At 41.4% G+C, this 21,286-nt stretch overlaps 1 protein-coding gene across 1 annotated transcript in view; it reads left to right on the plus strand.

Annotated features, from left to right (window-relative positions):
- Window positions 1–995: 995 nt before the first annotated feature.
- FBXL2 (F-box and leucine rich repeat protein 2) overlaps window positions 996–21,286 on the plus strand; it is a 77,307-nt gene continuing 57,016 nt past the window's right edge. The window contains exons 1-2 of the mRNA XM_086365705.1: window positions 996–1,102; window positions 19,442–19,503. Of these exons, the coding sequence (XP_086221831.1) occupies window positions 1,100–1,102; window positions 19,442–19,503 (65 nt within the window). The 5' untranslated portion in view covers window positions 996–1,099. The remainder of the gene's footprint in view (window positions 1,103–19,441; window positions 19,504–21,286) is intronic.

Below are 21,286 nucleotides of genomic sequence, written 5' to 3' on the forward strand. Positions count from 1 at the left end.
GATATTAAATGGTTTACCTTATAAACAAACAAATCATTCTATTGTTTTTGAGAATGTATCCAAGAACTGTGTTTTGGATTCTTTCTCTATGATGCCTACTCCATTTCTTCTAAGTGATTCTTGCCCACAATAGTAGATATAATGGTACAAAAATAAATCTGGTACCCTTCAGTTATTATCTCTTACCTCCAGCACTCCTCCCCCAGCTGTAAACAACTAGTTATCTACTTTCCATCTCTACAGATTCTCTTCTCCTTCATAGGGCTTTTTGGTTTTGATTGTTGATGACTGTAGTTGTCCATTTGTATAGGGAAAGTGAGAAACTTGGATCAAAAGTCTTACTGGGACTGTATTAAGTGTGGGATGTCTATTAGACATTCAAGGGAAGATGTCAAATCAACTGTAGAGTATGTCTCCTCATAGACTTAATGGCCTAGTAAAGTTCCCTTCAACCATATTGAAAGCATCCAACAAGTTGCAGAATGATTTAGTAAATTAATGTACCATAAATGTTATGACATGAAATAGCATGCAAGGATAATTTTTTATTGAAAAAAGTAGATTATAAAAAGTGCATGGGGCTTGCTTCCATTTCCAAGAATACAGTGTATATTAATATATATAATAATATATATTTTGTTGGAATGCACATAGGCTTGGAAGCAGATAGACTAGAAAAAACAGTGGTTACACCAGGTGTTGGGATTTGGCATGGTTTTATTCTTCTTAATTCGTTATTGTTTAAAGTGTCTCCAATAATAATGTGTTACTTAAATAGGATAAATTTATAAACGTCTTTCCCAGCAGACTGAGGCTGGTTTATCTGTAAGATGAGGGATATCAAGGTGATTAGGGTGTTGAGGTACCATATGCAAAGGAGCAAAGGCAATGAGGCCCCCGCCCAAGACCGAGGCGTGGGGGCACGAAGGGGCGGTCCAAAGGCCCCGCCCCTTATCGTCACGTGCTCACCGGCAGCCAATGGCCGCCTCCGAGCCCACCTAGGGGACGGGGCGGGGCGCCCAGCTGTCGTCACCAGGACAACGGGCGTTGCCGGCGCCTTGTGACTCTGGGCTGTGGGCGCGCTCGCGGCTCTTCGGCCATGGTGAGTTTGGGGCCCTCGCAGCCCGGCCACCAGGCCCTTCCCCGCCCGAGCTGTGCCTCCGCGCGGCCGCCTGCTGGTCTGGGCGGGTGGCGCCGGGGTCGCCGAAAGGCCGGGCCGAGGCCTGCGGGGCTGCCGGGCAGGGCAGGGCTGGGCGGGCCCCCGGGAGGGGGAACCCTGGGGCAGGCGGAACGCCCGCCCGCTGCCCGGGAGCGGCGCCGAGAGTGCCGGGGTCACTGCGGGGACCCAGACCCGGCCGGCCGCCGGACAGCGTAATGCTGTTTCGCCCTAGTGAGCCTGATAAGCCACTCAGAGAGGGTGTGGTTAGGGGGAAAAAAAGGATATGTATGAATATCATCTACCATGTATAGTCATATTAACACTATGTTTCAGTCTGCGTGCTTCCTGTCCAATTTCTATGCAATTATGTACAAATAGGTATTTCTTTGAAATTCATCATTCTGACAGGTTTCTATAGCATGTGAAAATTTGAATTTGTAATTTTGGGGATTCCTCACTCCTTTTTAAAAATGGGGCATTGAGGTGGTGTTTTTTTCTGAGTGCAGCACCCGCACTCGGGGATTTAATTCCTAATTAGTGCGTAGTAAACCCTTTAAATTATTACCTTTATTCAATAACTTGAGACTGGGCATCCCACCTGGACCCCATTAAGCTCGTTTATAACCCGAAGACTCGGCTCAGGTATTGGCTTGAATAGGCAAGATTTAGGGAATTGTCAGTCGAAGGTGTGAATTCTCCAGAAGCCTCCAAAAGGTGTAAAAGAAGAGCAGAGCTGGATTGTCTGCTTGGAGACACACCTTTGGTGTATTTGCGAGAGGGTGGGGGTGGGTGAGAGGAAAACGCTTAGTTCTGAGAAACAGTTTTTGTAACTGTTAGTAGTGTTACCTAGATTTGCTGCTTACCTGCAGGGGTTAGTGGAAGAGCTACTAAACTGAGAGTGGCCGGTGCTCCCCAAGTGCCGGTAGGGCTTCTGGAGAGAGACGCTGCCCTTTGGAATCTTGGCTGGCTCTGTCCTGTCTTAGTAACTAAGCTACTAAGAGAACGTGGATGATCTGTATCTCATTGACCCCAGAAGAACAACTGCCAGCTGTGTGACCTGTTGATAGTAGGAAAAAAAATACCCCATCACCCACAAATAACAGCAATGCCTTCTTTAGTCCCTGCATGCTTCTTTTAAATTCTGAGTTGCTTTAAGTGAAAATTAATGGAGCCAGAAGAATTTCAGGAAATGAATTTATGAAAAGCTAAGTGTTGTAAATGTTGCAGCGTCTTACTTTTTACATGTAATCTGTGAGAAAAGCTCTTACAATTCTGGCAAGGGGAAAGAACATTAAGGAGTTAACAGTTTCACAGCTTTCTCTCTGAGGGCTTATATTCCTCCAGTTGTCCATTTTCCTTTTCTTCTTTTTGGTCCACCTGTTCCATCCAGATTCACTCTTGTGAGTCAACAGTCCACCTTGATTCACGGTTGTAAATTTTAGAGTTTTATGTACTCTAAAAGCATCTTACTGTACTTGTGTACTACTGGTTGCTTTGCCAAACTTAGAAATGCTTTGGTTTTTATCTTTAAGCATTAAGAATTTAATTCATGGGAGGAATTTAAGTGAGTGGTAACCTGATGCCTAGGCTCCAGGGTAAAGGGGAGTGAGTGGTTAGTGTAGAGGGAGGATAAGGAGGCTGCTTCTATAATCCCCCAAATGTACTCCAGATATTAACATTACCCTTCCTTAAATGCTTGAATCTAAACATACAGCTTTAGCATTGGATATTTATGGCGTTGCACGTGAATTTTTCTTCAGGGCGTCCCCTGGCAGTCTGGTGATTAAGACTCCATGGCTTCCAATGCAGGAGATGTGGGTTTGATCTCTGGTCGAGGAACTAAGAAGTTGTTTAGTTGCTCAGTTTTGATCCCATGGACTGTAGCCCACCATGCCCCTCTATCCTTGGGATTCTCCAGGCAGGAATACTGGAGTGGGTTGCCATTTCCTTCTCCGGACGATCTTCCCGACACAGGGATTGAGCCCATTTCTCTGGCATTGGCAGGTGGATTCTTTACTGCTAAGCCACCAGGAAAGCCCTAAGATCCACATGCCATGCAGGAGGAAAAAAAAAAGAATTCAGTTAAGCCACTTGTTTCTATTGCCTTTAAATGATAAATGACAGCTGACATTTATTGTGTACATTTTATGCATGAGACATTTTTATAAGCACCCCATGTGTCTTGAGTAACCATCACAACAACCTTACGCGGAAAATACCGTTTCCACATTTTAGAGATGAGGAAATGAGGCACAGAGAGGTAAAGTAACTCACCCAGTCAGATTTCAAAACCAGGCATCTTGTCTCAGAGCCGGCTTATGTAAACGTTGGATTATGCTATAGTGTATGGTGTCTTGTTATATGTTCCCTCCAAATATAAGCTATTTTTCTGTTAGGAGATGAGTTTTCTCCCTTACTTGGATTTTAATGTTTTGCGTGCTTATGAGTATTTGTCTTTTGTTCTTGGCACTTGGCTGCACACTGTTGAGCAGAGTAGGCACGCCTAGGCTTCTGTGCTCTGCCTTTTCTTCTCTTTCACACAGATGAAATGAAGAGGAATCAATGACGACAGATCATTGGATTAGGGTTCATACTCATGGCTGTAATAGCATTTAAAGTTTCTCCTGTCATTTCAGTTTGTGTTCAGGAATTGGCACCTGCTTTCTGTGAATCACAAAGGCTGGCTTTTTTTTTTTTTTAATTTTAATTGAAGTATAGTTGATTGACAATGTTGTGCCAGTCTCTGCTGTACAGCAGTGTGATTCACTGTTTTATACACACACATACATTCTTTTTTAAATATTCTTTTTCATTATGGTTGATCCCAGGAGACTGGATATAGTTGCCTGTGCTATACTGTAGGACCTGTTGTTTATCCGTTCTACATATGGGCTTCACTGATGGCTCAGAGGTTAAAGCGTCTGCCTCCAGTGCAGGAGACCCGGGTTTGATCCCTGGGTCGGGAAGATCCCCTGGAGAAGGAAATGGTAACCCACTCCAGTATTCTTGCCTGGAGAATCCCATGGACAGAGAAGCCTGGTAGGCTACAGTTTTTTTTTTGTTTTTGTTTTTTTAACTGAAGTGTAGTTGATTGACAGTGTTGTGCCAGTCTCTGCAGTGTGACTCAGTTATACACACACATACATATAAGCATACATCTGCTGACCCCAGCCTCCCACCCCAACCCTCCCTCAGCCCCCTCCCGGTGGCATCCACAAGTTTGTTCTCTTCCATCCACGTTGCTGAAAGGGCATTATTTCATTCTTTGCTATGACTGAGTAGTAGTCCATTGTACCACACCTTCTTTATCTGTATATGTACCACACCTTCTTTATCCATTGACCTGTAAATGGATATTGAGGGTGTTTCTGGGTCTTGGCTACCGTAAATAATGCTGCTATGAACATAGCGGTGCAAATATCTTTTGAATTACAGTTTTATCCGGGTATATGCCCAGGAAGTGGGATTTTTGGATGATATGGTAATTCTCTTTTTAGTTTTCTGAGGAGAAATCCATATTGTTTTCCACAGTGGCTGCATCAACTTGCATTTTCTCCAACAGTGTAGGAGGGTTTCCTTTTCTCCACACCTTCTCCAGCATTTGTTATTTGTAGATTTTTTGATGATGGCCATTCTGACCTGTGTGAGTTGATACCCTGTTGTATTTTTTGGTTTGCATTTATAATTAACAATATTGAGCATCTTCTCATATGTCTATTGGCCATTTATATGTCTTTTTTTGAGAAATGTCTGTTAAGGTCTTCTGCCCAGTTTTGAGTTGGGTTGTTTGTGTTTTTGTTGTTGAGCTGTATCAGCTGTTTGTGTGTTTGGGTGATTAAGCCCTTGTTGGTTGCAGCATTTGCAAATATTTTCTTTTGTTCCATAGGTCGTCTTTTCATTTTGCTTATGGTTTCTTTGCTGTGCAAACGCTTGTTGAGTTTGACTAGGTCTCATTTGTTTGTGTTTTTATTGCTATTGCCTTGGGAGACTGACCTAAGAAAACATTGTTAGAAGACGAGCTTTTAACATAAAGCCATTAGACTTGAAGGATGAGACTATTTTTAAAAGTAAAATTTTATTTTCTGAGGTTTTTTCCTAATAATACATTCAATTCAGTCGCGCAGTCATGTCCAACTCTTTGCAGCCCCGTGGACTGCAGCACGCTAGGCTTCCCTGTCTATCACCAATTCCCGGAGACTGCTCAGACTCATGTCCATCGAGTTGGTGATGTCATCCAACCATCTCATCCTCTGTCATCCCCTTCTCCTGCCTTCAATCTTTCCCAGCATAGTTTTCATTTATTTTAGTTGTATATTCTAAAATTGTTACAAAAAGACATCAAAAAGCTTTAAACTTTAATTTGTATGGATCAAAATATATGTTGGATTACCTGTTGTCATCAGGTTTTTGTTAACTGCTTTCCACTTGAGCTTGTAAGGCAGATTTATTTTTTGGAAATATAAAACAGCATTGTATCATAGAATTGTCCCATTTTAATTGATTTCATTTGGAGTTCTCCCAGTGTTGCTCTTTCTGTATTTGCCTGTGGTTAAGACTTCTCAGAGGTGTTGAGAAGCAGAATAAAGTATATTCTATTTTACCAACAGTTTTGGTCTCTTTGCCATCACATGGTGTAGTTAAGAGAGCTTATATAATGAGATCTTTGTTAATAGATCATGACAACAAGTTTCTCTCTTATTAATTTTCCTACTCTGGACAAAACTGGTCTCCTTTATGGCTGCACTAAGTGGGTACATAATTTTTAGTAATCGTAACAATAACTCCCTTTCATAGAGCCCTTCCACTGTGTTCATTTTTAGGCTGATCACTTCACATTTATCTCACTTAACCCTTCTAACATCCCTGTGAGATTGACATCATTGTACTCACTTAATAGGCCCAATTGTTTAGACAGTTTGCCCAAGGTCACATAGTTGGTGAGTGACAGCCAGGATTTGAACTCAAACAATCTGTCTTTAAAGTATGGCATTTTAAGCATTGCACCATGGCTTCTTCCCAAACTGAAGATTGTGCCTGGTACCTGGCGTGCGGCTTTTCCAGTTCTCAGTGCTGCCCCTGTAATCGTGTCTTTCCAATAAATTTTCTGTCCCATGGTTTTCTGTCCAGCAAATATTTGTGTATCTCAGTATGTGCCAGTCTGTTCTAGGCAGTGGGTGCACAACCGTAAATGAAACAGGAAAGGCTCTGGCCTCGTGGAGTTACATTCTAGTGGTGGGAGGACAGATAATAAGCATATAGATAAGGTGGTGAGAAGGGCTTTGGAGAAAAAGCTGAATAAGAGGAGTTTTGAGGATGGATGAGTGGATGAGAGGAGGGAGGACTTGCTTTTTTAAAAAAAAATACTATTTGGCCGTGCTGGGTCTTCGTTGCAGCATGCAGGATCTTTAGGTGGAACAAGCTCACCCTTATTTGTAGCATGTGAGATCCAGTTCCCTGACCAGAGATCATACCTGGGCCCCCTGCATTAGGAACTGGGAGTCCTAGCCACTGGACCACCAGCGGAGTCCCGGAACTTACTCTTTCTGTTGGTGGAAGGGAAGGTGTCTCTGAGCAGAGGATGTGGCATGTGAATGCCTAGGAGAAAGACCCTTTCAGGAAGGAATACATATGCAAAGGTCGCGAGGCACTGCCTGGTGTATTGGAGGCACAGCAAGGAAAACCTGGAGTGGAATAAGATGAGCTTGGCAAGAGGGGAGGCCAAGTCAGTCAGGGAGACCAGATTGCATAAGACGAACAAGCCATTTAAGGGAATTTGCCTTCCATTTGAGGGGAGAGGAGGTGATTGACGGAGTTTAAGAAGAATGGCAGAGCATGGCTTTGCATTTCATAAAAGGACCGTTCTGTCTGCTGTGTGGAAAGTATACGCGAGGTAGGAGTGAGGGGAGAAAGGACAAGAACAAAGGAAACCAGAGAAGGCGTTGTTTGGTTCAGTCATCCATGGGGTTGGCTGTGCAATAGAAAAGCAAGTGAAGAATGGTTCAGCGATTGGAGTCTGAGCAATAGTAACACGTTGTCATTTGCTGAGATGAAGACTATGGGAGGAGTAAATTTAGCAAGGGATGAAGAAAGGAGTTGGTTGTGGGCTTGATAAATTCGTGATCCTTATTAAACATCTAAAGTGAAAGATATCTAGAGACACAGAGTTACGTTTTCAGAAACAGTGGGATATTTTTAAAACGCAAACTGAATTGAATCTTGAAGTATTAGATTTGGAAGAGACTTTTTGAGTTTTTCTAGTACAATCCTTTCATTTTACAAACTAGAAATGCTGAGAAGTCAATTGTCTGCCACAGAGTTAAATAGCCTTTACTACCGATTCTCCAGTACAAAGAACACTTGACCTGGAGTCAGGAGATACAAGTTTATGTTGTAGTTTTCCTTTTTTTTTTTCAGTTCTAATCATTTATCTGCTCCAAGTCTTTCTTCTATCAGAACAGATAATAAAGACTTCCACTGTTAGGATGTTGAAAGTTGCAAAAACTAGACATTGCTGTTTCTACCCTAATGATGGGAAAAGGTTGAGAAGCTAGAAGATTGCAGTTCTCTAAAACCCATCTAGAGAGCTGAGGTCACAAAGAAATCTACATGAATTAAAATTGAGGCTGTAACACGCCCTTCCCAGAAAAAAGGAGACACGTAGATACTTTGACCTGTGGAGGGGTCAGCAGGAGGGAGAAGAGTCTGCTATAGACAGCTCTTGGAGCAATTGGTCAATGTTTACTGACTGCTTGTGGGCTGGAGTGACCGCTGGAATCCCGAGGAGCCCCAGCCACAGAGCACATTGCACCCACCTCTCTTTCCCTTGGGTCTTTGCTGAGTGCATGCATGTAGACATGCCCTGGAGTGCAGGACCTTCCTGAGGTGGGTGATGCCTGCTGAAGGCCAGGGTCAGGGCAGGAGAATCAACAGAAATCTCTTTGAGGCACTAGGGGCTTTCCCCAAGTGTAAGGCAGGGCCACCACGGACAGGGGGCACGGCTGGGGAGCTGAGAAATGTCCCTCTGTGGCTATCCAGGCTTTCAATCAGGGAGGCAACAGGCTTTCAGGTGGCAGCCAGAGGCAGAGAGAGATCTCCATAAGGCATGGACAGCAGAGGGTGCCACAGCAGAGCCAGCTCCCGGCTGACAGCCAGAGTGTAAAACAGAGATGGTGCTCTTAGTTTTCAGAAAGCTAGCGCCTGGGTTGTAAAGCTCAACGAGATCTGTGAAGTTCACCAGTGCTCAGATCCCAGCTTCTCCTGAAGGTGCATTTCTGATTGCACCCTAAAAAAAATTTAAAGCCGATCTTGAACTGAATCTAACTAGCGCTATAACACAATTGAGACCCAGATCAACTAGAAATTAAAAGGATTCAGTGCCTGCTACCTTCACTGTAAGCAACGTAATTGAAGGAGGAACTTTGCTTTATGGAGGTAAATGACTATACTTTAAAAAAATTCAGGTATAATTGACATAATAACATATTAAAGTTGTACAACGTAATGATTTGAAATTTGTATATATTGCAAAATGATCACCGTAACAGGTCTAGTTAACATCTGTCACCATACATAGTTATAGAATTTTTGCCTTGTGATGAGAATTTTTAAGATCTACTCTCCTAGCACTTTCAGATACGCCAAACAGTATTGTTAACTGTAGTTACCATTCTGTATGTTACATGCCCAGGATTTATTCATTTTGTAACTAGAAATGCCTTTTGATTGTCTTTGGCTGTTTTGTCCACCCTCCCATTCCCCATCTATGGAATCATAAATCTGTTATCTATGAGTTTATTTTTTTTTAAAAGATTACACATATAAATCAGATCATTTATCTTTTAATGTATTTGTCTTTCACTGTGTGACATTTCAGTTGGCATAGTGCCCTCAAAATACTTCCGTGTTGTTGCAGGTGTCAAAATTTCCTTTTTTTAAATGGCTGAATCATATTCCATTGTATATATCTATTATATTTCCCTTATCTATTCATTTATCAATAGGCAACCTATTTACATATCTTGACTTGTACATAATGCTTCGGTGAACATAGGAGCCCCTATCTCTTCAAATTATTGTTTTTGTTTTCTTCAGAAAAATCCCTAAAATTGGAATTTTGGATCATAGGGTAGCCCTGTTTTTAATTTTTTGAGGAAACGCCATACCGTTTTCCACAGAGACTGCATCAGTGTAGATTCCCACCAGCTGTGCGTGAGGGTTCTCACTGCTTGTTACTTGTTGTCTCTTTAATAATATCCATTCTGATAGGTATGAGGTGGTATCAATATTTTGATTTGTATCAATATTTCCCTGATGATTAATGATGTTGAGGGCCTTTTCATGTACTTGTTGGCCGTATCTTTGGAAAGACATCTGTATAGCTCCTCTGCCCATTTTTTCATTAGATTTCTTGTTGAATATTAACTTCTTATTGCATATGTTTAGCAGAATCATTCATAGATTGTAGTTTTTGTTGGTGGTTTTCTTTGCTGCACAGAAGCATTTTAGTTTGACGTAGTCTGATGTATTTTTTGCTTTCGTGGCCTTATCTTTTGGTGTCAAGTCCAAAATCATCTCCATAACTTATGTCAAGGAGCTTACAGCCTTTTTTTTTTCCCTAGGAGTTTTATTTTTTTCTAGGAGTTTTTTTCAAGTCTTACATTCGAAGCTTATCATCCATTCTAAGTTAATTTTTGTGTATGGTGTAGGACAGGGCTCCACTTTCATTCTCTTGCAGGTGGCTGTTCAGTTTTCTCAGCACCATTTATTAAAGAGACTACCTTTTTTCCCATGTATATTCTTCCTTTGTCATAGATTAATTGACCCATAGTGTGTGGGTTTATTTCTGGATTTCTTTTCTGTTCCATTGATCTGTGTGAATGTTTTTCTGCCAATGCTATACTGTTTTGATAGCTTTGCAGTATAGTCAGAAGTCAGGGAGCTTGAATCCTCCAGTTCTGTTCTTTCCCAAGATAGTTTTGGCTATTTGTGTGTTTACATTTCCGTACAAGTTCTGAGATTATTTGTTGCAGTTCTATAAAAAATCCCCTGATATATTTTGATAGGGATTGCATTCAATCTGTAGATCGTCTTGTATAGTATGGTCACTTTACCAGTACTAATTCTTCCTATATAAAACACGATATATTTTTTCATCTCTTTGTATTGTCTTCAGTTTCATCTTACAGTTTTATAGTCTTTTATAGACTTTCCACAGAGAAGGCAGTGGCACCCCACTCCAGTACTTTTGCCTGGAAAATCCCATGGACGGAGGAGCCTGGTGGGCTGCAGTCCATGGGGTCGCTGAGGGTCGGACACGACTGAGCGACTTCACTTTCACTTTTCACTTTCATGCATCGGAGAAGGAAATGGCAACCCATTCCAGTGTTCTTGCCTGGAGAATCCCAGGAACGGGGGAGCCTGGTGGGCTGCCATCTATGGGGTCGCACAGAGTCAGACACGACTGAAGCAACTTAGCAGCATAGACTTTCCAAGTACGGCTCTTTTACCTCCTTAGGTTTATTCGTAGTTACCTAATTTTTTTTTATGAGATGGTAAAGGTGATTGTTTCCTTAACTTCTTTTATAGTTTGTTGTTAGTGCATAGAAATGCAACAAATTTCTATATCTTGTTAGCATTCTGCAGATTTACAAGATTCATTGATAAGCTTTAGTTGTTTTCTGGTGGCATCTTTCAGATTTTCTACATATAGTATCATGTAATCTGCAGACAGTGACAATTTTATTTCTTCCTTACCATTTTAGATATATTTCTTTTTCTTGTCTGATTGCTGTGGTTAGGACTTCCAATACTCTGTTGAATAAAAGTATTGAGAGTGGGCATCTGTGTTTTGTTTCTGATCTTAAAGAAAATGTTTTCAGCTTTTCACCATTGAGTATGATGTTAACTGTGGATTTGTCTTATGTGGCCTTTATTATGTTGATGTATGTTCCCTCCGTGCCCACTTTCTGGGGAATTTTGATCACAAATTAATGTTGAATTTTGTCAAAAGCTTTTCCTGTGATTGTTGCAATAATCATATGGTTTTTATTCTTCAGCTTGTTAATGTGTATTACATTGATTTTTCAGATATTGAAAAATCCTTACATCCCTGGGATAAGTCCCTCTTGATTATGGTTTATGATTCTTTTAGTGTATTGTTGGGATCAGTTTGCTGATGTTGTGTTGAAGATTCTTGCATTTATGTTCATCAGTGGTATTGGCCTGTGAGTTTCTTTTTTAGTATCTTTGGTTCTAGTATCAGGGTGATGAGTGCCTCATAGAATGAGTTTGTAATTGTTCTTTCCTCTGCATGTTGTGTGTGTGTGTGAGTGTGTGAGAACTGTTTAAGGATAGGCGTTAGTAAACTTCTCCCTAAACGCTTTGTAAAACTCACCTGTAACGCCGCCTAGTCCTGGGCTCCGTAGCCCCCGCTGCACCGTGTGGCTTGTGGGAACTTAGCTCTCTAACAGGCCTTGGCAGTGAAAGCACAGACCTAACCACGGGACCACTGGGGAGTCCCTGGTCTGGACTTGCGCTTGTTGATAATTTCTGAATTACTGACTCAGTTTCAGTACTGGTAACTTGTCTATTCATATTTTCTGTTTCTTCCTGTTCAGTCTTGGGAGATTGTACATTTATAAGAATTTGACCATTTCTTCCAGGTTTTTCATTTTATTGAGATATAGTTGTATTAGCCTCTTATGATCTTTTGTATTTCTGTGGTATCATTTGTAACTTCTTTTTCATTTCTGATTTATTGATTTTTTTTTTTGATGAATTTGGCTAAAGGTTTATCAATTTTGTTTACATTTGCAAAGAACCAGATTTTAGTTATGTTGATCTTTTCTGATTTTTTAAAGTCTATTTCATTTATTTCCACTGTGATCTTCATGATTTCTTTCCTTCTACTAACTTTGTGTTTTGTTTATTCTTTATTTTTTACTTCCTGTAGGTGTAAGGTTAGGTTGCTTGAGATTTTTCTTGTTTCCTGAGGTAAACTTGCGTTGCTTTAAATTTCCCTCACTGCTTTTGCTGCATCCCATAGGTTTTGGATCTTTGTGTTTTGATTTTTATTTGTCTCTAGATATTCTTGATTTTCCCTTTGTTTTCTTTAATGATCCATCGGTTGTTTTGTAGCATGTTGTTTAACCCCCATGTGTGGGTGTGTTTTTATTCCTTGTAGTTGATTTCTAGTCTCATAGCATTGTGGTTGGAAAAGATACTTGATATTATCAGTTTTCTTAAATTTACTGATGCTTGTTTTATGGCCTTAACATGTGGTCTCTCCTGGAGAATGTTCCATGTGCGCTTGAAAGACTGTGTATTCTGCTCCTTTTGGGTGGAATGCTCTGTATATATCAGTTAAGTCTATCACATCTAATATGTCATTTAAGGCCAGTGTTCCCTTATTGGTTTTCTCTCTGGATGATCATTGATATATGTGGGGTGTTAAAGTTCCCTACTATTATTATGTTACTGTTGATTTCTTTTTTTTATGTCTGCTAATATTTGCCTTATGTATAAAGGTGCTCCTATGTTGGGAACATATATATTTATGAAGTTTGATGTAAAAATTTCTCAGTCGTGTCGGACTCTTTGTGACCCCATGGACTATAGAGTCCATGGAATTCTCCAGGCCAGAATACTGGAGGGGGTAGCCTTTCCCTTCTCCAGGGGATCTTCCCAACCCAAGGATCAAAGCCAGGTCTCCTGCATTGCAGGCAGATTCTTTACCAGCTGAGCCACTGTTTTGTTCTTGGATTGAGTCCTTGATCGTTATAAAGTATCCTTCTTTGTCTTTGTAACAGTCTCTATTTTGAGGAAATTTGTTTTGCCCCATATAAGTATTGCTACTCCGGCTTTGTTTTGATTTCTGTTTGCATGGAATACCTTTTCTATCCCCTCAGTTTCAGTCTTTGTGTGTCTCAAGTGAGATCTGAAGTGAGTCTCTTGTAGGCAGCATAAATAAGGGTTTTGTTTTGTATCCATTCAGCCCCTCTGTGTCCTTTGATTGGAACATACAGTCTATTGCAGTTAAGGTAATTATTGATGCATATGTTCTTACTGCCATTTTGTTCATTGTTTGGGGGTGGTTTTATCTTTTTCTTTTGTTCTTGTTACTTGATGACTAGTGTTATGTTCGGATTTTTTCTTTAAAAAAATATTTATTTATTTGGCTGCACGGGGTCTTAGTTGTGGCATTCGGGATCTTTGCATCACGTGGAGTCTCCTGTTGCAGTGCACGGACTCTCTGGTTGTGGCGCGCAGGCTCAGTAGTTGCGGCGTTCAGGCTCTCTGTGTGGGGCACATGAGCTCCGAAACACACAGGCTCAGTAGTTGTGGCGTTCAGGCTCTCTGTGTGGGGCACACGAGCTCCGAAACGCACAGGCTTAGTAGTGGTGCCATGTGGGCTTAGTTGCTCTGCAAGCACGTGTGATCTTAGTTCCCTGACCAGGGATCAGACTTGTGTCCCCTGCATTGCAAGACGGATTCTTAACCACTGGACCACCAGAGGTCCCTTTTTCTTTGTGCGTGTGTGTGTGTGTGTGTGTGTGTGTGTGTATGTATTAGGTTTTTTGATTTGTGGTTATTGTGAGGTTTTTTAATAGCAATCTTAATATATGTGATTAAGTTGCTGATCTCTTAATTTCAAATGCATTTTTAAAACCCCTCATGATCACTGTTTTTTTTTTTATATCATACCTTTAATTTAACTGCTTTTTGTATCCCTTAACTGCTTAAGGGGCTTTGATGTAGATGTTACTGGTTTTGTTTTTAGCCTTCCTTCTCTCTGTGCGTGGTTGATTCCCTGCCTTTACTGTATGTGTGTCTTTACTGATGATCTTTTTCATTTTGTAATTTTCATGTTTCCAATTGGGGCCTTTCTTTTTTCACCTAGAGTAGTTCCTTAGTATTTAATATAAAGCTGATTTGGTGGTGCTGAACTCTTTTAACTTCTGCTTGTTGATAAAACTTTTGATCTTTCTATCAAATCTGAAGGAGAGCCTTGCTGGATATTCTTGATTGTAGGTTCTTCAATTTCATCATTTAAAATATATCACTCATCTGGCTGGCAGAGTTTCTGCTGAAAAATCAGGTGATAACCTTATGGGAGTGCCCCTGCTTTACCCTTGCTGCTTTTAAGATTCTCTCTTTATCTTTATTTTTTGTCATTTTAATTACAATGTGTCTTGGTGTGTTCTTCTTTGGGTTTATCCTATATGGAACTCTCTGCCTTTCCTGAACTTGGATAAGTGTTTCTTTTCCCAGTTTGCAGAAGTTTTCAGCTGTTATTTCTTCAGATATGTTCAACCCCCCCGCTTTTTTTTTTTTTTCAATTTCTCTTCTTTTGGGACCCCTGTAATGTGAATATTAGTGTTCTTGATATTGTCCCAGAGGTCCCTTAGACTGTCCTCATTTAAAAAAATTTTTCTGTTCAGTGGTCATGATTTCCACTACTCTGTCTTCCAGCTTGCTGATCCATTTTTCTGTATGTTTTAATCTACTGTTGATTCCTTCTAATATATTTTTCTTTTTAAAAATTAAAAAAAATTAATTGGTAGAAAATTGCTTTCCAGTGTGTTGGTTTCTGCCATATGATGTGACTCTCTATGATATATCTATGATATATGATTATGTATATATCCTCTTCCTTTTGAGCCTCCACCTCGCCACGCCCCCTCCCCCAATCCTACCCCTCTAGGTCACATAGAGTGCCGGGTCGGGCTCCCTGTGTTACAGAGCAACTTCCTACTAACTCTTACACATGATAATGTATGTATGTCAAGGCTGCTTTCTCAGCTCGTCCCACCCTCACCTCCCCCACTGTGCCACATGTCCATTCTCTACTAGGTTCATCAGTACGGTTTTTCGGTTGGTGCAAAAGTAATTATGCTTTCAGATCCTGAATGTTAAATCGTCATAACTAGGCGCAAACACATCTTTATTAGTCAAAATAGGAACCATGACAATCAACATATTTTTGCAAATGAGAAATGTTTGTTTATTCCTGTAGCATAAAAAAAAAATCTGTGCTTCCAGATACGATGAACTCTTGGAAAGCATTTTCTGCATCCTCCTGGTTGTGGAAGCATTTTCCCTGCAAAAAGTTGTTGAGATGCTTGACGAAGTAGTAAGTTGGCAAGAGGTCAGGTGAATATGGCAGATGAGGCAAAACTTTGAACTTTGTTCAATTCATTGAACTTGCGACATGTTCATTATGTGACGTGGTCAGGCATTGTTGTGGAGAAGAATGGGTTCCATTCTGTTGCCCAGTGCCAACAGCAGGCGTTGCAGTTTTTCCTGCCTCTCACTGTTTGCTGAGCATGCTTCTCAGATGTAACGGTTTCACCGGGATTCAGAAAGCTGTAGTGGATCAGACGGGCATCAGACCACCAAACAGAGACCATGACCCCCATTTTTTGGTGCAAGTTTGGCTTTGGGAAGTGCTTTGGAGCTTATTCTTGGTCCAGCCACTGAGCTGGTTGTCATCTAAAAGGCACTTTTCATCACACGTCACAATCAGATCAAGAAATGATTCATTGTTGTTGCATAGAATAAGAAAAGGGGACACTTTAAAGAATGGTTTTATTTTGATTTGTGGTCAGCTTATGAGGCATCCACTTATTAAGGTTTGTCACCTTTCCGTTTTGCTTCAAAGGCCAAATGATTGTAGAATGGTCGATGTTGAGTTCTTGGGCAACTTCCTGTGTGGTTGTAAGAGGATCAGCTTTGATGCTCCTCTCAGTTGATCATTGTCAACTTCTAATGGCCAGCCACCACGCTTCTCATTTTCAGGATTCTCGTCTCCTTTGCAAAACTTCTTGAACCACCACTGCACTGTATGTTCATTAGCAGTTCCTGGTCTGGGTGCATTGTTGATATTGCAAGTTGTCTCTGCTGCTTTATAACCCATTTTGAACTCGAATAAGAAAATTGCTCCAATTTGCTATTTGTCTAAGGTCATTACTGTAGATTGTCTAAAATACATATAAAATAAACAATAAGTAATAATTCATTAGCAAAAAGCATAAAGCAAGAATTATGCATTAAAATGATGTATAACATAACCACATTTATATAGAAATGTATTCAAATATCTAATGGCAAAGTTCAACAATGCAAAACTGAAATTACTTTTGCACCAACCTAGTAGATTCCACATATGTGTGTTAATACGTGATGTATGTTTTTCTGACTTACTGCACTCTGTATAAGAGGCTCTAGGTTCATCCACCTCACTAAATCCAACTCAAATTCATTCCTTTTTATGGCTGAGTAATATTCTACTGTATATATGTATCACATCTTCTTTATCCATTCATTTGTAAATGTACATCTAGGTTGCTTCCATGTCCTGGCTATTGTAAATATTGCTGCAATAAACATTGGGGTACATGTGTCTTTTAGAATTGTGGTTTTCCTTCTAGTATATTTTTCATTTCAGGTATTGTGTTCTTCATCTCTGTCTTTTTAAATATATTTTTTCTCTTTGCTAAATATTTTTAACTTCTTGTTCTGTGCATCCATTATTCTCCTGAGTTCTTTGATTATCTTTACAGTCATTAGCCTGAACTCTTTTTTGGGTGGATTGCCTGTTTCCACTTCACTAAGTTCTTCTGGGGTTGTATCATGTTCCTTCTCTGTTACCTCATTTTGCCTAAGTTGGTATTTATATTTTCACGTGCCTGGTGGGTTAATACATATCTTGACCTTGGAGAAACTGTTCTGTACAAGATGTCCTGTGTTGTCCCCGGCCTGTATGCTCTCGAGGTTTCCCCTGTGAGGGCTGTGTGGGTCCTTCGTTGTGGCAGGCTGACTGTGTGGGTGGTCTGGTAGGCTTGATTGGCCTCTCCTCTAGTTGGTTACCCGCCCGTGCCTTATGAAGAGGCTGTTGGGGCCCAGTCGCCAGGCAGCTGACTGCGGTGCCCCAGGAGGCCCGGGCTAGTGCCTGTTCACCGGTGGGTGGGTGCAGTCAGGGTCCAGAAAACTCTGGGGCTGTTGTCCGTGTACTACTGGTGGGTGAAACCAGGTTTTGGTTTAACGCTGGACTACTTATGGTCTGAGTCAGGCCCTGGGGTCTGACCGGAGTGCCCAGGGATCACAGAGCTGGTGTCTGATAACTAATGTGTTGGGGGGTGGTGTGGGAGGTGTTTCCTGACACAGATATGGGGTCACGGGCATTCTGAGGCTGTGCTGGCCTGCTAGTAGGAAGGGTCAGGGCCAGCCGGTCCCAGGGTAGGGTCTGGCCTGCTGCGGGCAGGCCGGCTCTGCAGACTACGGCTCTCTTGCATCTCGTGTCTGCCCCCAGGTGGGTGAGGCTTGTCTAGAGCCTGGAGCAGGACTGCTGGACAGTTTGGCTGGTGCCCGCCTGTGGGTGGGTGAAGCTGGGTCCTGTCCCTGTGACGGGCAGGGCTACGTCTAGAGGCGACTGTGGTCTCAGGGAGTTTTAGGCAGCCTGTCTGCTGACAGGTGGGCTGTGTCCCTGTCCAGTTAGCTACTTTGCCTGAGGTGTCCCAGCACTGGTCCCTACAGGCTGTTGGACGGGCCAGGTCCCTCAACGGGGCCTGCCAGAGCCCGTGTTCGCCCAGTAGGAGGAGCTCCCAAGAATGGCCTCTGCCAGTGTCTTTGTCCCCAAGGTGAGCCACAGCCCCGCTTCCCCCACCTCTCCAAGAGACTCCCTGAGACCAGCAGGCAGGTCTGGCCCTGGCTCCTGTCCAATGACTGCTTTGGCCCCGAGTTCCGGAACACGGCAGGTTTTGTGTGCTCCTTTCAAGAGCCTTCTCCGTTTCCCTCAGTCCTTAGGGACTCCCAAGCCCAAGCCCCACCGACCTTCAAAGCCAGACTCTCTGGGGGCTGTCTTCTTGCTGCCTGACCCCAGGGCTGTGGAGCCTGATGTGGAGCTCGGCACGCTAACTCCTGGGAGAACCTCTGCAATGTAATTATCCTCCAGTTTGTGGGTTGCCATCTCTGTGGTGAGGGACCTGGTTATTTTGCCCCCTCCTGCCTGTCTGGTTGTAGTTCCCTCTTTATGTCTTTAGTTGTAGATTTTCTTCTGGTAGGTCCTGGTCTTTTTCATGGGTGCCTGTGATTTTGGTGTGCTTGTGAGAGGAGGTAAGCTCACAGTCTTTCTGCTTTGCCATCTTGGCGAGTCTCTCCTCCCCTTCTGTCAGTTTTTTCAAAGAAACAACTCTTGGTTTCATTGATCTTTGTAAAGTTCTGGGGTTTTTTACTCACAATTATTTGTTGTGAAATAACAAATTATGAGACATGGAAAGAAATAAAAAAGTGTGACCCATGGTTAGGAGAAGAGCTTAGAGAAACTGAGTCAGTGATGGGCCAGATGTTGAACAGTTGGAATGGATGAACAGTTGGAAAATTTTAACAGGAAAATGGAAGACTATAAAAAGATATAACTGGGAATGCGGAAGTGATAGTACCGCGTTAGAAGTTAAGTCTTCGTTCGGTGGGCATAACAGCAGACTGGATGTAGTTGGCAAACCCCAAGTAGAATAGGTACAAAGCTGAGAAGCGTTGCTAACTCAGCACTGTTAAATCTTCCAGTTCATGAACATGCAATGTGTTTCAGTTTAAGTCTGATTACTCACGACAGTGTTTAGTATAAGTTTTCAATATATAATATCATGTACTTCTTTCCTTAAATGTATTCCTAAATAGGTTTTTTCTTATGCTGCTACAAATGAGATTATTTTCTTAATTTTATTTTAAGGTTGTTCATTGCTAATGTATGGAAATACAAATTATTTTTGTATAAATCCATGGTGTATTTGTATGTTAAATGTTTCAACCTTGCTGGAATTCCGTGATTAATAGCTTTTTATGTCTTTTTTCTAGAATTTTCAGTGTACAGGATCGTGTCACCTGTAAACAGAAGTTTTATTTCTTCCTTTTCAGTCAGCATGCCTTTTATTTATTTTCTTTGCTGAATAGCCTTGCCTGGAACCTCTAGTACAGTGTAGGATAGAAGTGACTGTGTGTTAACTCTTCCCTAAATGTTTGCCATTCTTATTAAATGGTATAGAATATAAACCGTATTTATGTCTGTCAGTATTGGAGAATACTGACTTCATGAAATTGGTGTCATCGGTGCAAGATCGATTTACAGTTTTGTGTTGGTTTCTGCTCTACAGCAGTGAGAATCAGTCATAATCGTATCCCTGCCTTCCTGAGCTTCCTGGGGGCCATTTTGATCTACAAAATATGTAACCTTTTTTTGATTGATTGAGGAACATTTTAATAATTTCACTTTTTTTTTTCTTTTAGGTTTTCTCGAATAATGATGAAGGCCTTATTAACAAAAAATTACCCAAAGAACTTCTTTTGAGGTAAGTGTAGGGATTTTGTATATGATTCGAAATGTAAAGATTTAAATATTTCGTATATGATTCGGTCCTCAAGTTCCAAGACAGTCTCCTTTCTCGCTGTGAGTCCATAGCATAGAAAAACAGACAGAATTAGCCTAACTGACTTTCTGTTTTTGTTTTATAGAATGCTGTTCAGCTTGTTGTTAACTTTTACTTGGTCTAATCCAGAATGTACTAAGTATGTACGTAGCATTGGTCTGGATTCTTTTTGTAATGTGGTAAGTATTGTAATAATCTTCAGTAGGTGACACTGTTTGGGTTTCAGTAGATTATCTCACAGTAACGCGAGGAGAGATTATTAAGGCTGTGAGCTCCTGAAGTTATAGACATTTAGATGTTTTCTGATAAATTGGTTTTAAAGTAATTATACTATGAGTTCTTACTGAGTACTTAAAATGGTGTCAGCCCACATATTGATGTTATCCATTTTATGAGAATTATGTGCTAAGGGACTACTGTAGAACAGGCTTTTTGTCCTTTATTTTTAGCATTACAGAATATACAGGTAATGGTAATTTCCCTGGCATTTTGCCAAGTAAAGCTGTCAACCAACACTTGTTGATCCTCAGACACTGCAGTTTCCTTTCATACTCAGCAAGCATCAAGGAAACCTTATTTTAGTTTTGGATGTTACATTTTAATTGTTAACAAACAGTTAATACATGAATACATGATCATCTTAGGAGTGGCATTTCCCGAACTTCTCATATCAGTAATGTTTCACAAAACGAAACAAAAAAAACAGGTTTTGTGATCAATAATTATGGGAAACGCAAGGTAAACAAAACCAATTTCTTTACGCATGCCCTCTCAGAGCCTTAATAGGCTAATATGCATGGTGATGCTCCCAGATGAATAACTGGCATTTCAAACTTACTGACCTTGGAACTCTTTTAATAATCTTTGGAAATTTGCGGGGGAGATGCTGACATACAGTAAGAAATTGACTAGCTGACCCCATTCCCTGCCTGTCTTAATCTCATTTTAACATGCGGGGGATGAGTATGTGTGTTCTGTTTACGTGCCGGAGTTGCTCTGTAAGTGCAACGGACTGCTCACCTTTGCCGCCTCAGTGTTTTAGACTCCTGTTCTTGAGTCTGGAATGGGGGTGAAGACTTAGTGTCTTGGGGTGATGATCACATTTTAGGGGCTTCAGGATGGCATTTCATTAGTCATCAGGTGTTGCCATGAGCTCGTTCTGCTCAGTTAATAAAAAAGAAAATTAAGTCATGGCAGAATCTTATGAAAGATACAGCAATTACGTTTTATTTGAACAAAATAAATATTTGCTTGGCTAAGAGAGAATATTCTTTGGGTATAATGACCATTTTAAAGTTCCGAAAGTGGTGACAAGGAAGGAGGAATATGTTTATCATATACACCCACACGGCCCTGGTCAAGCACAGAGAGCCGTGGAGCCAGCGTGGTTCGGGTGGGCCGGCTGTGGCCGTGCGGCTGTAGGGGTGCCATCCACAACAGACCAGAGTGAGCGGCGTTTCCAGAGTCGTGCAGTGTTGCCCTCTCGGTCTGAGCACTTTTCTAGCACAGACATCAAACCTTAGTGTGAATATGTCATTTATACCCCGGGAGACTCATAACCAGCTTCAGGCCGACGCACATTAGTCATTCAGCACTGGAGTGTGATTAAACTCCACCCTTCTCCTGAATACTGCTGCTCTTTGTGACTCAAGGCTGCTAACTTAATATTTTTTCCCTTCTGGTAGAATTAGCTCTTGCACTGTAC

Source organism: Bos grunniens, chromosome 22 (assembly GCF_055505025.1).
Source record: "Bos grunniens cultivar Pamir isolate PY7600 chromosome 22, Bosgru_T2T1.0, whole genome shotgun sequence".
NCBI lineage: Eukaryota > Metazoa > Chordata > Mammalia > Artiodactyla > Bovidae > Bos > Bos grunniens.